Source organism: Artemia sp. Qi Xiang Cuo, chromosome 8, assembly GCF_049724085.1.
Source record: "Artemia sp. Qi Xiang Cuo chromosome 8, ASM4972408v1, whole genome shotgun sequence".
Taxonomy (NCBI): domain Eukaryota; kingdom Metazoa; phylum Arthropoda; class Branchiopoda; order Anostraca; family Artemiidae; genus Artemia; species Artemia sp. Qi Xiang Cuo.
In genome coordinates, this window is record NC_142801.1 from 63,608,405 (window position 1) to 63,623,187 (window position 14,783).

General features: G+C 34.6%; 1 protein-coding gene across 1 annotated transcript in view; it reads left to right on the top strand.

Annotated features, from left to right (window-relative positions):
- Positions 1–14,783, top strand: part of LOC148949688 (protein turtle homolog B-like) — a 211,503-nt gene that overhangs the window by 65,967 nt on the left and 130,753 nt on the right. The window contains exons 8-9 of the mRNA XM_089093061.1: positions 410–566; positions 4,859–4,989. Coding sequence (XP_088949187.1) covers positions 410–566; positions 4,859–4,989 — 288 coding nt within the window. The remainder of the gene's footprint in view (positions 1–409; positions 567–4,858; positions 4,990–14,783) is intronic.

Consider the following 14,783-nt stretch of genomic DNA (forward strand, 5'->3'; position numbering starts at 1 on the left):
AAAATGATATTACACTAAAATCTCTGCGGCAATGGATAAAATATTTGACTAAGGGGGGAGGGGGAGGTCCTTTTCTTTGTAAATGATCCTTTCCAAAACTTAGTTTTGTAATGTCTACCCTGTTTCGTCCACGGCTGAAGGGTCGAGTGGAAAATTTCTTATCATTCTTATTATTATTATTCTTTGGGGTGGGTGGGTAAAGTGACTTCAATTTATATGTTACGTTGGCGGAGGCTTAGAAATGTTCCGTTGATTTTCACAAAAGAGTGTGGGCTATATTTTTTTTTGTATGCCTGTCGTCCAATATTCTTTATTTGAAACTTAAATTATGCATTCCTTGAACTTTGCTCACTTCACAGATTCTTTTCAGAATCTTGTTCTGAATCTTCATTTATTTCTAATTTTGCAGAATAATGTTTTGCAAATGGAAATGAATTGTTGTGTAACATTGAATCTGACAAGAGAAATGCATGGAAAGGACTTGGAATGTAAGATTGAAATCAATTCGACTAATAAGTACAATGCAAGGAAATATCCAGGAAGCTCTTTGACTTTGGATGTCCAATGTGAGTTTCTTTTATGTATTTTTAGATTAGACATTTATGACTAATAATAATTTATAATAACAATTTAATATTTTATGACTATTTAATAATATAATCTTTAATAATAATATTTATAAATAATAATAATAATAATAATATAACAATAATAATAATAATAGCATAATAATAATATATATTTATAATATTATAAATATATTATAATAATAATAATTTTAATAACATAATATTTAATAATAATTTAATAATATTAATTTATGACTTATCACTGTTCCAAAAATCTATTTTATGATTACTCAGACATGAGATGTCCATATGCCTCGAAAACTGAATTTTTAAGTAACAAATTTCGAAAATCAACGAATATGCGTATGATAAAAATTTAAACACAAAATGAATGCAAAAATGTCTTAGGTATGTTATTATAAAGCCAAAAAATTTACTTTTGACAGTAATTATAAAATAATAAATGTATATTTGGAAATATGAAGCAGTTGCTGTCGACATCTTTATGCTATTTTAGTTTTTAAAGTTAACCTTTCCTGTGTGAGTTTGTTTTAAGTATTTTCACATTGGACATTAAGCAAAGGTAAAAATAAAACTAAAAAAGAGCAACATTAAATGTCAAAATGAACAGAAATTATTCCGTATATGGAAGGTTGCCCCCTCCTCAATATCTTGCTCTTTACGCTTAAGTTTTACTGTTTGTCCCAATTTTTCAAGAACGGCTACAGAAACACAGTAGTCGTTCTATTAGAATAGGAAGCTTTTTAAAAGTGGTAACAGCTTTAGCATAAAGAGCAAAGAATTGAGGAGGGGGCAACCTTTCATATACGGAATAATTTCTGTTCATTTTGAATTTAATGTTGCTCCTTATTTTCAGTTAAAAAAACTTGATTTTTTTATTTAATCTAGCATAAGAATGACATATGCAATAAAAGACGGAACAGAAAGGGTAGAGGCAACAGACATATAACACACAAAAAAAATAACATACATAGTCTAGCTGATGTCATGGGGCTCATACGACTTTGGCGATACAGGTACCCAAACACTTGGAACAGGACACATTATACAGCAACTGGATAGTTATTATCGGATAACAAAGAGAACAATGAGTAGCTAGAAAGGAAAAATTAAACACTGGAGGACGATGGCCACCGAATAATACGGCATGTTGGTACTGACATAGTGAGACAGCTCATACAAAACCGAAGGTATCATTAAATGTGGCCTTTTTCTGTGGACATTGAACAGCCTAACCGCACAGAAAGGCATCCAAAACATGCTGCAATATTCACAAAAAGGGAAATTTACAACATCAGCTTAGCATTTAAATAGCCGAGAGTGCAGGACAACTCCTCTGAGATAAAGTAACCTCGCAATTTGGCAAAAATCGTCAAGTGAGTTTTTGTTAAGAATAAACACAAGGTAACTTCCAAGTGTGCGGCGCAAAATCGTCTGACTGAGTCTATAGATAGTTTTACGTGATGAAAAAAGCTTTATAATAGAGTCGGGGTGGAAAAAGGGAAGAAAAGGGGGAGACAAGTCACTTTGTATTGAACCTAATTTTTGGGAAAATTATGAAAACAAAAAGATTTGAAAGGAAATAAGGTAATTTGATCCTATTTTTATAGTTGTTTCAATCATGGTGTAATGAACTTAAAATACTACTACTAACAACTCACTGCAGCACCACACCGCATGAGATCAAAACAGCTACGCATGCCCCTCCTCCATCCCAAATGATTCAGAGTCTCCCTCTTTGCAGCCTACAAAGAAAATCTTATTTTGCTTAAATTTTACTTTACGACATCCTCCCGCCCCATTCGGGGGTGACCTGCTTTTCCTTCGGCCCTAGATGATCAGCAGACAAGTGAAAAGGCCGATCTTTGGCATTCTGCTATCTTTCATCTACAGAAAGTGTCCTAGCCATCCCAGCCTTACTTTCATTATAGCCTTAGAAAGCAGGGTTGATCCGCATTTTTCGTAGAGCTTATGATGGAGATACTTTCAGTCAGACGGGAATCAAAAACAATCTATAGGCAATTTCTATAGCAAATTCTGCTCTGTCTTTTGGAGCACCCACGCTTCAGGACCAATGTCATCACTGTAGCTTCCAATATTCTAATCTTGTTTCGCAGACATAGCTTTTGATTCATCCAAACTCTTTTCAACTGTGAAAAAACACCCTAGACCTTGGCCCATTCTATTTTGAACGTCTTTGCTGCACCCACTGTCTTTACTAATATTACTACCTAGTTAAGTAAAGCTGTTCACTTGATTGATAATTTCGTCACCCAGCATTATCTCTTCACCTTTGCTTATATTCATAGTCATAGTGACTCAGTTCTCTTAACATTAATTTTCAAACCTGTTCTTGTACCCTCAAACTTTCAACGCCTCCAAAATTTATTCATAATGCTAACATTTTCATCTAGGATACTTAAATCATCAGCATCAATTAAGTCTAGGAGAGCTTTACTTCCTCAATTGATTCCGTGTCTTTGCTGTGCTCCTTGGAACAAAGTCCATCAAAAAGATTCATATAAATGAGGATACAGCACAACCCTGCTTGAATCCTAATTTAGTACGAAACCAGCTGCTAACCTCATTTTCTACCAAAACCGCAGCAGTGTTATTGTCGTACATAGCACTAATCATGTTAATGTATTTTTCTGGTATACAGTCAGCTAAATCAAACCACAGCAGTGTTATTCTCGTACATAGCACTAATCATGTTAATGTATTTTTCTGGTACTCTTCTATCAGCTAAATCAAACGCTTGCTCACAATCTTTAAAACTTAGGACTAAAGACGTTGGATGGCTCAGGTACTTCTCAATTATTAATTTAAGAGGGAAGAATTGGTCGACACGTCGTCTCTTCCCTTCCTAATACCACTTTGTTCCTCTTTTAAAACTTTTTATCTCAAAACTTAAGTTAAAATATTATCCGTGCATTATCTTTTTGCCAGAAAATGGATGCACTGCACTAGTTTTAAACTAGGCTAAAAGCTTTATATTGATAATTGTCTTACTGAATTTTGAACATTACGAAATCATACGAAAACTTATTTCTAAAGTCTTCAAAATTTTCTTCTGAGTAACCATTTGGTTCAGTTGCTTAAAAGTTTGAAAAAATCATTAGTAATATCTGATTTAACACACAATTTTATATTTTTTCAAAGAAACCTTTTCTTTACGACAACTTCTACTAGAAACTCATTGCAACATCAAGCCACCTAAGGCCAACACGGCAGTACACGCTCTTCTTCCATTCCGATCAATATTTTGCACTCTTTACCTTTCTCATGATTTTCCGATTTCTTTTAGATTCCCCCTTATGATCCGTTACCACCCTATTTGGAAGCAACTTGTTTTTGTTTGACCCCAGATGGACGGCCTAAAAGAATGATGTTTGGAAATTTGTCATAATTCCCAAACAACATCCGTAATTGTTCGTAGCCATCTCAACCGTATTTCATAGCAGCCATAGCATGGGGAATAGAGCCACAATTTTCCTATAGCTTGTTGTTTGAAATGCAGTCAGTCAAACTCGTGCTTAAGACTATCCGTAGACAGTGATTCTGGGAAATATGTAACACCATAAATAACCCCTGTCATTACCATAACTTCAAATTTTCCTTGAAAATTTGAAGAAATTTCTTTTCTTTGGTTTGCACATATATCTTCCTATTCTCCCGAACTTTTTTTTAACTACGTGGGTGCTGGTTTCTATTTACCACATTTACTAATAAATGCTACCCAGGTAAGTGAAGTATCCACTTCATCGATTTTTTCGCTATCAAATGTTACCTTACCACCCTAATTTATTCCAGTTTAAGCGGTCTTGGTCATCTTAACATTTAATTTTGGAATCTATTCTTGCACCCTGAACTCTCAAATCTGTTTGAAATCTAGGAAATTTGAAATCTATTTCGGACAGTTAATTGTATTGGGCTACCTATTTTCATTATGCACAAAAAACGTCTAAATTTAGAACATGTCTTTTAAAGTTTAATCTGTGTTTTTGGGGTTAGGTTAGATTGAAGAAGAAAAGCAAAGTTATCATAATAAAAATTTGCACTTCTTTCATGCATTTCTTTATGGTGTTCCTTTTACCTTTCTTCTGCTATTATTTGGCCTACAGGGAATTTACCTAAGATAAATAATCCCTATTATGCGTAATTGCCGTTAGTTTATTTCCCACCTCACTAATGGATTTCTCCCTATCCCTAGTCTCTGCCTAGTGAATTTCGTTCCATAATAATTAACGATCATATTCTCATAATAGACGCCCCGGAGGTAGAGCTGAAACTTGGCCGTAATTTGGAGAATAGCCTAGTACCTCAAGGAGGAGATGCATATTTTGAGTGCCATTTTGACAGTAATCCTCAGCCAAAGAAGATTATTTGGAGAAAAGAGGTAAGTATTGAAGGAATCAAAACTATTTAGGATACAAATTTGACCTAAAACTTAACGTTGCCTTTGATAAAAGGAAATTGCCCGTTTCGTCGAACCGCTTATAGTCTTTTGATTCATCTTTTTCTGTTACTTTTGGTTGAATTACCGTGGATTTCATCCCTAAGACCCAGATTATCTATTAGGTTTGACCAGATATCTCCCACCTATCAAAATGCATGAGCCGACACGTTCCTCAATTACATCGGCTATCTAACAAAACTTGCCCGCCGGTGCAATATCGTGCAATGTCATTGGAATGGATAAAGCTTTGCCCGTGCTTGGATAGGACTGGATAAAGCTCCACCCATGCAATCCCGTTGGATATTGTCAACCTTTAGAAACTAAAATCTTCTGATCGGATGGCTTTTGAGATTTGCAAGAATACTGAAGGGAATAATATACGTAAACATAAATAATTTATGCCTCAAGGTCATATGTGAAATTTCACACCTCTGAGGTAATTGCCAAAAGTAGCTCGTTCGGGTGCTCTTAAAGCAAGAATCAGCAGGACTATGCAGACGAGGAGAGTAAAATTTGTATTGAACTTCTTCTTCTTTTTTCTTTGAGAGCAACTTAACAAAGATTTTTCGCAATTATCTCAGTAGTGTGTGACTTTAGGTTTGACAGCGGTGACAGTACAATAGAAAAAAGCCAATGAAATAAACTTCATTCCGATATCAAGAAGATGAGAGATAGAAGAGAATTGAACAATATTTGAGTTGTATTTTTGACATAAAAATCCTTGATTGAGTACATCAGAAAGTCCCAGTTGCGAGGAGTTTCCAGCTTCCTTTTTCAACCTAACTGTCTTAAAAAAACGCCCGCTATATCTACTCTTTGACTTGCTGAAACCTAGAATAAGACCCTGTGCTTAGAACAGATGTTTATAAATGCTGCCCATTGTACTATCTTTTGAATATTTTGCGTTTTTTATATATATTAACAATAACTGTTTCTTGTTAGTTAGGAAAGAACAAATAAGCCTAGTTTCTACCATAAAAATGTGCGGTAAAGGACATCCAAAAAATTTTGTCGGAGTAAAATAATAAAATGCGTTTTATCAGAATTATAAAGAAGAAAATGTCTCTAAGGATCAAGAGTTGAGGGTACCCCTTACGAGCTAACACGGCTACCATTAACATAAAAGAACGGACTGTTTCTCGTCAGCTGAAACTGTGTTAAGCTGTATACTGACACTTGGCAGTTTTGCATAAAAGATTTTATCTTTAAGAGCAAAAAAGTTAAAAAGTAAGTTCGCCTTAAAGCACCAAGAAGAAAAGAAGCTGGTCAATCTTAAAGCGTCAAGAAGAGGAAAACTAATTTGTGACACCATCATAAATACAAAATCTAAACTATTAGCAATTTTTATAAATAAGAAAAGAAAATACTACGAGGAATAATTTTAAGAGAGCGAAATTTAAATTATTTCTGATAAAGTAGTTAAAATAATTCCTAGTTGTTTTACCTTTTGTTATTTGTGTAATGGAAAGGCAGTTTTGTTTGTATCTTTTATTTAGCTCTTTCTCACAAATTTTTATTAAATCTCCCGTGCCTAAATTGCTTTTACTTTCTTTAATATTTTCATAAAAATAATTAAATATCTTCAAAAAAAAAAAAGAAAAGAAAAGACAAAAAAAAACATGACGTAGTTTTATGAATAAGTTCTAAAATCATACTTACTCCCGTAATTCTTATTTCAGTTAAAGGCATTTGTTTCTTAAAATCAATCAAGAGGGAATGGTATCCCTAACACGGGGTAGCATTAACACGGGGTAATACGGGTTAAATGTGCCCCTAACAAGGGGTACAAAAAAAAAATTAAAAAACAGCTGATTTTGAAAACTATGAAATGTATATACCAGTCCAACGAATTGACCTCAAAGACCACAATAGACCCCTCTTCCAACCCCTCTGCGGTGGATTGTCAGCCCTCTGAAGAAAGCAAAGGAACTGGTAGCACTGATATGTGACTTGGGAAAGGAGGAACTAAAGAAGGTACCGCGGGATGTTTTTAGAAGTGAGAAAGAACCAAATTATAGAGCTAGAAAAAGGGAGCCGTTGATTGATTTTCAGTTATCTTTTAAAAATCTAAGCGAATTGCCGTTTAGTTATGAACAGAAAAAGTCTGTGTACTGCATGATTCATGGAATCTTACCCTTTAGTGACATAGTTAGTCGCATATTGGAAACCCAAAGGCCTACTTGTTCAATGTGTGGAGACAAAGTGCTCGACGGACTGATGTGCGCATTGATTCAATACCCCCCGAACGGTGGATTACCCCAAGGATTATTGGAAATATTAGAAAATGAAGGAATAAAAAGAATGTCTGTAGAAGAAAAGAACAAAGCTCGAAAGCTGTTCTTTTGTGTTAAAGATAAGCCAAGGAACTATGCGCTGTGGTTTTTAGTGACAGGTGTAAGCATACAATGTGTGGAAAATGCGGAAACGTCAAAAGCAAGTCAAAATTCCTTTGGCGAATGTTTGGCTTGAAAGTTCTGTGGATGACTTGAGACGGAGTCGAGTATGGAGGGAGAGAGTGAATGTGGAATGGATGAGTGAAATTGAGTTTTAAATTTGAAAATTTGTATTTAAATGGTATAAAGTATAAACAGTGTTAAATTGAGAATTTAAAAAAAAATGGGGAAATAATGTTAGTATTAAGATAAAAGAATTTAAATGAATATTTTAATAGTTAATGTATGAATTTTGAGTAGCCAAAAGGGTATTATAAAGAATTTAGTGGTTTATTTGTGTGTTACTAAAGAAGGATTAAAATGGCGTGCCTAAAGATATTATAAGGGCACAGCATTCTACTCCTCCTAGGTGTGTTATGGGCCTGAGGGAAGATTGGGAGGAGGGAGGATGATGTATAGTTGATTGAGAAGAAGGTTTTAAGAATAATCTTTATGTAGTATTAATGTATTTCCACGGTGAAAAGGGTGCCCTGTGGCGGAAGGGCACCCTTTAAAACCGGTAATGGTATTTTTTTTGTGGTTTTGAAATTTTATAGTAGTATGCCTTGTCTTCGTCAATTATGTTTGGCTACCCAAATTAAAAAATAAAAGAATGCTTTTAAATTTGTGTTAGTGACATAAAAGTTGAAATTAAGTGAAAAAGATTATTATGTCACCGAGAGGAGAGGAGGTGGGATTTTTCTAATATATATACATAAAGAAAAACAAAAAAAAAAACACCACAATAGAAAACTTCTTTAAGCTCATACTTTTTCAGGAGGGAGGGAGGCAGATACACATCAATATATGTCCAAATATACATTACAATTTAATTAAAAATACAATTAAATAAGGATTAGTGAAGTTTAATTTGAATCTCTTAAGACAATAGAAGTTTATGCCTGTGTAATTACCAGATTCACTCTTGTCACATTTTTTATGAATGGGGTTTAATAGAAGTTTAACTAAAATTACTAGGTCCTTCCCCTTACTATATCGCGTACTATCTGAACCCTAAAGGACTTAAACACCCTTCTTTATGATTGTCCGTTATTGTCGATCGCAAACATGCCCTTGAAATGAAAAATTCCATTGGAGTGACTTGTTATGAACTTGAATCTCTTAAGACAGTAGAAGTTTATGCCTGTGTAATTACCAGATTGTTCGTTGAAATGTTTGTGAAATGTTTTACCGAGGCGAACAATGCTTGGGTTGGGTTGAAATCAAGAGTTCGAAACAACCAACTCTAAGTAAGGAGTGACTCGGCTCAATAGCAATCGAAACTTTAAAAACGGGACTTCAATATCAATAGGTACATCAAAGGAATTGGATTATTATGCTGATTCTAAATATACTAGATTCATCAAGTTTACTGTTACCCATCAAAAGCTACGAGCTTGAGAAAGTTTGCCGTATATTCAAAAAAGTAGGAAACTACCGCCTAAAAGTCAAAGGATCTTAATAAAAATTACCTCACATTCAGCATATCGCTGAACCCTATACTGTAAAAGTTTCATGCTCTTATATATAAAAATGTGGAATTTTGCACCTTTTTTCTGAAGAAATATTACGGATGCTTGTTCATTTGTTTTTTTTTTCTCCCTGGGGTGACGGTATCGAACTAATGGTCCTAGAAGATCAAGAGAAGGTGTATTCGAACGGAAATTAGAAGTTCTAGTGCCCCTTTTAATATGCAAAATATTGTAGGGTGAGTAACTCCTCTCCCATGCCTCTTTTCCCCCTGAAGTCATCTATTAAAATTTTGAGATAGCTATTTCGTTCAAAATAATTGAAAAACCCAATAACTAGGCTTTCGGGGTAAGATTACCCCCAAAAGCCCGTGGGAAAAGGGTTGTAGGTTATAAAATTTACCCATTGCATGTGTATAGTCTTTGTTATTTGGAAGGACACAGAAGTTTTTCGGTTGGGGGCATTTTGTGCTTGAGGTGGGTTTCCATCGGGATAATTTTATTTGCGGAGGGAAATTTTTGGGGGTGAGCTTTACAGAGGAAATTTTACACTGAGGAAATTTTAACGAAATTCTGTTTTGTTGTCTGACTTCCTCTTTCCCTGCTCAGTTTTGCATGTGGAGATGTTCTGAGGGGAGTTGTCTGGGGAAATGTTTAGCCTGTTTGGATTTTCGGGAAAAATTACAAGGAAGGTGTATTTTGGAGTGGTCGGAAAACGATTAGAAATATTTTTTTTCAAATCAAAGGATACTAAGGAGAATTTTGGTCTTTCTTCTAGGAAAAAAATGTAGATTCCACATTTTTCTATATAGGAGGTTGAAACGTCTTCAGTTGGGTTCTCTGATACGCTGAATCTGGTGGTGTGATTTTTATTAAGGGTCCTTGGCTCTTAGGGAGGTATTTAACCCTTTTTTGAAAATCAGGTAAATTATCTCGGACTCGTAACTTTTGATGGGTAACACTAAACTTGGTGAATCTAATATATTTGGAATCAGTATAATAAGCTGATTCTCTTACTGACCTAAAATCTGCTTTATCTACTGATCTAAAAGTTCAGTTTTCTTTTTAGTTTCGGTTACTGTTGAGCTTTGTCGCTCCTTACTTACAGTTCTTTACCACAGAAGTAGAGAGGGAGGTGCTACTCCAATCACTCACCCCTGCTGCCATCTGCAACTTTTTTTTACATATTTTTTATCTATTTGGTGTTAGTGAGAATGGAAAAATAGGAACTTTTTCAAATATATGGAGGTTTTCATGGATGGTTAAGTTTGTTGGTTAAAGCGTTTGGTGTTTTTCATAGATGTTTATTAGTTTTTGTCAGTGAGAATTTGAAAACCAGGAATTTTCTCACATTTTTGTATGTTTTTTTGGTTTTTGTCAGTGAGAATGAAAAACAGGAACTTTGTCACATTTATGTATATTCTCTTGGATGGTTATGTGTGTGGGTCAATTTATTTGATGTTTTCTTGGATGTCTTATGGTTTTTGTCAGTGAGAATGGAAAAACAGGAACTTTCTCACTTTCATGGATTATTGAGTCTAATGGGGACAGGTCAATGACACTTCCTTCTTGTTGTTGTTCAATGCGAATGTTATGTGTTTCCCGGAAACCGTTAGATCACGTGTTTCCTTCTCAGTTAATCGGAGGGCTTGCTTACATAACAATTCGACCTTGAGATTTCGTATATAACGGGCATGCATTGTGATTAAATTATCAGAAAGTATTGTGACACAATGGATAAATTTGATGAATTAGAAGCCATACCAACTTCAATTTGCAATGTAAGTACATTTTTTATTTTCAAAATAAAACTATTTTCCGTGGTCACCCCCAGTATATTCACGTAAATCCCTCCCCCTCCCTCAAACCTAACCACCTTGCAATCTTTACACTCGATGGAAAACGTAAAATATATTCTATATACCCTCGAAACCTACCCCCCCCCCATTGTTTTACAATCAAATTCTCGCAAAAAGAAATAATTCTCTTTTCGTTAAATTTCTTCCTTCTATATTTCCAGCTAAAGTGGCTACTGACTTCTGTCAATTTTTAATGAAAATTCCGTTCTGTTTTGACACAATCTCCAGTGCGAGGTTAAAATTAGCTATCACCCCTTTTCCCTCTGTGTTTACGAACGCAGCGGCCAAAGTCAAAGGAACTATTCTTCCGTCAAAATTAAAACACAATGATGCAATAATTAAGCACAGACGTAATGCTCTATTTTGGGGGAGTGAAATGGATTATTTTCAAATTAAGGTCTAACAATATATTTAAGACATTATGTAAAAGGGGGGAGAGGGGGCAACACCTCACTTCTAACAGCTTTGTTGTAAGTAAATTATGTAAAACGGAGGGGGGCAATGCCATCAATTCTACCGACATCAGTGTGAAATAAAAACAAACTGCGCAAGTTTAGAAAGATAGGCAATTAAGGTTTTCAGTGCTTTTACGTAATTCAGTGTTTGTCGGAAAATAGCAGTCAGCTAATTTTGTCTGCACATTTGCGATAGACCTAAGGGTGGGTTAATTTTCCTAAATTTAGGGGAGGGGGCGTGAATCCGTGATTTCTGTTGGGGAGGGGGTTAGCACTTTTAATAGTGACAAAATAGAAATGAAAAGATAATTGTTTTTTACTTCAGTGTCTAACCATTTCTCTTCGAAATTTAGCGATTTTAGCTATAACAATTTTCCTAAATTTAGGGGAGGGGGGTGTGAATCCAGGATATTTGTTGGGGAGGGGGTTAACGCTTTTAATAGTGACAAAATAGAAATGAAAAGATAATTGTTTCTTACTTCAGTGTCTAACCATTTCTCTTCGAAATTTAGCGATTTTAGCTATAACAAGTTTCCTAAATGTAGGGGAGGGGGCGTGAACCCGTGATTTTTTTTGGGGAATGGGTTAACGCTTTTAATGGTGACAAAATAGAAATTGAAAAGATAATTGTTTCTTACTTCGTTGTGCGAACCATTTCTCTTTGATATTTTAGCGATTTTAGCTATAGCATTTGAATAAAAGGTAGTAAGATATATTCGTTATTGATCTGTCATGCGCTTGAAAAAAAACTGAACGTTAGTATAATAATGCTTTGAGTTATTTCTGAGAAAATTTGAATTTATTATAATCAAACTATGATTTTCAGAGTTTAGGTTGCTTTCGACAAAGATTTCTCTTTACATACGGCAAATTTCCACAAGGTGATTGATCCATGGCACTTCTAAATGTGATAGAAGCTACTACACCCTGCTTCAATATCTTTTTACGTATTCAAACTGAATGTTCGTATAACAATGCTTTGAGTTATTCCTCAGAAAATTGACCCCTCCAAATATTTACTCAGAGGAGCGGGTACTGAAATGTAAAACGTTACTTATTTGCCAATTATTGTCACAGTTTTCAAGTTGGGATCTTTGAAGACACTCCCTCCTTTTCGGTCTATCCTATGAAAGTGAGATGTATTTGTTAGAGTTTCAGAAACATTACATATTTATTTAATTTAAACACTTTTTTTTTCAGATATAATAATGTTTGGTGTGATTGACACAGAATATATTGGTCTGAAATATTCCTCATCTGGCATTATTTTCGAAGCAGCTTTCATACTCCTAGACAATCAACGACGTGAAATTCATTGCTATAAATGGAACATCAGATACAATATGTATAAGTACGAGAAAACAGATGTAGTCCAACAATAAATTTTAAAAATCAATCTGGATTGTTCTTTAAAATATTGAGACCACATCAAGAACCTGTCTAAGATGTAAAACATGTAAAGGAGAATATTAAGAAAATTAGCAGTTTTTTCGGCTCTAAAACTATTCATATTAAGAATAACGTGACAAATGACACAATAATACTAGAAAAATGAGAGAAAAGAATAGTACTATTCAATTTAGAAGACGTCAAATGTGAGAAATACCTGCATTCAGTACATGACCCAGAAGATGAAGTTAGATATTTCACTCAATGGATACCGGAAAATATACCTTACATGTAAAAAAGAATCATATATCAAAAGTAATTAACGTGTTCCTCATAACATAAAATTGATTAATATACTTTTTCTTTTAAATATGTAATTATTTTTTTTTAAAATGTTTTTAAATATGTTTAAGAAATAAAAATTTTAACCATAATCCGTTTTATTATTTATAATATTATATCGCCATTAAAATTATAATTTCAGATTAAAAAGGTCAGGGAACACACTTTCAAGTTCAGCATGTTGGAGAACCCTAAATAGTCACCCCTAAAAAGGTAAGTTAACCCTAAAAGGTTAAAGAATTTCCCTGAAATTACACTTTCAGATCCAACAGGTCAGGGTACAAACTTTCAGGTTCAGCATGTAGGAGAACGCTAAATGATCATCCCTAAAAAGGTAAGTTAACCCTAAACGAATAAAGAAATTCTCTTAAATCACACTTCCAGGTTCAACTTGTTGGAGAACCCTAAATGCTCATCCCTAAAAAAGGTAAGTTAACCCTAAACGCTTAAAGAATTTAACTGAAATCAAACTTTCAGGTTAGGTTAAGTAGGATCCCGACCCCCATTACCCCAACCCCGAAGTAACCCCTGGTCCCAAAGCCCCCCGGGCCCCCACCGACCCACCGGCCCCGGCAGAACTTTTCAAAGGCGTTATTATATCTTTACAGAACAAGTTCTTTCCTTAATGTACCTATTAAGCCCAATTTACAAGTTAAAGTACTTATCTTTTTCATCCAAAACTATACTTTATAGCTTTTAGGATACCTCAACATCAAGCAATACTGTTCAAATGGCATTTCAGAACAAGTTACTTTCTTAATGTCATTCCTAAACCCATTTTACAAGTTGAAGTTCCCATCCTTTTCACCCACAACTTTACTTTACAGCTTTTTGAATGCTCCAACTCCAAGCAATACTTTTCAAAGACCAATTCAGAGCAAGTTAATTTCTTAATGTCCATCCTAAACCCATTTTACAAATTGAAGTACCCATCCTTTTCACACACAACATTACTTTACAGCTTTTGAATGCCCCAACACATAGCAATACTTTTCAAATGGCATTTCAGAACAAGTTATTTTCTTAATGTCCCTCCTAAACCCATTTTACAAGTTGAGGTACCCATCCTTTTCAACCCACAACTTTACTTTACAGCTTTTTGGATACCTCAACACCAAGAAATACCTTTTCAAAGGACATTTCAGAGCATCATCTCTTCTTAATGTTCATTCTAAACCCATTTTCCAACTTGAAGCATCCTTCCTTTTCACCCACGACTTTACTTTACAGCTTTTTGGATACCTCAACATCAAGAAATACCTTTCAAAAGTCATTTCAGAGCAAGTTCCTTTCTTAATGTCCCTTCTAAACCCATTTTCCAACTTGAAGTACAAATCCTTTTCACCCACGACTTTACTTTACAGCTTTTTGAATGCTCCAACACCAAGCAATACCTTTCAAAGGCATTTAAGAGCAACTTCTTTTCTTAATGTCAATTCTAAACCCATTCTCCAACTTGAAGTACCCATCCTTCTCATCCACAACTTTACTTTACAGCTTTTTGGATACCTCAACACCAAGAAATACTTTTCAAAAGAAATTTCAGAGCAAGTTCTTTTCTTAAAGTCCTTCCTAAACCCTTTTTACAAGTTGAAGCATCCATCCATTTCAACCAAAACTTTACTTTACAGCTTTTTGGATACCTCAACACCAAAAAATACCTTTCAAAAGGCATTTCAGAGCAACATCCTTTCTTAATGTCCCTTCTAAACCCATTTTCCAACTTGAAGTACCCCATCTTTTTCACACACAACATTACTTTACGCATTGTTTCCACACCCAAACATC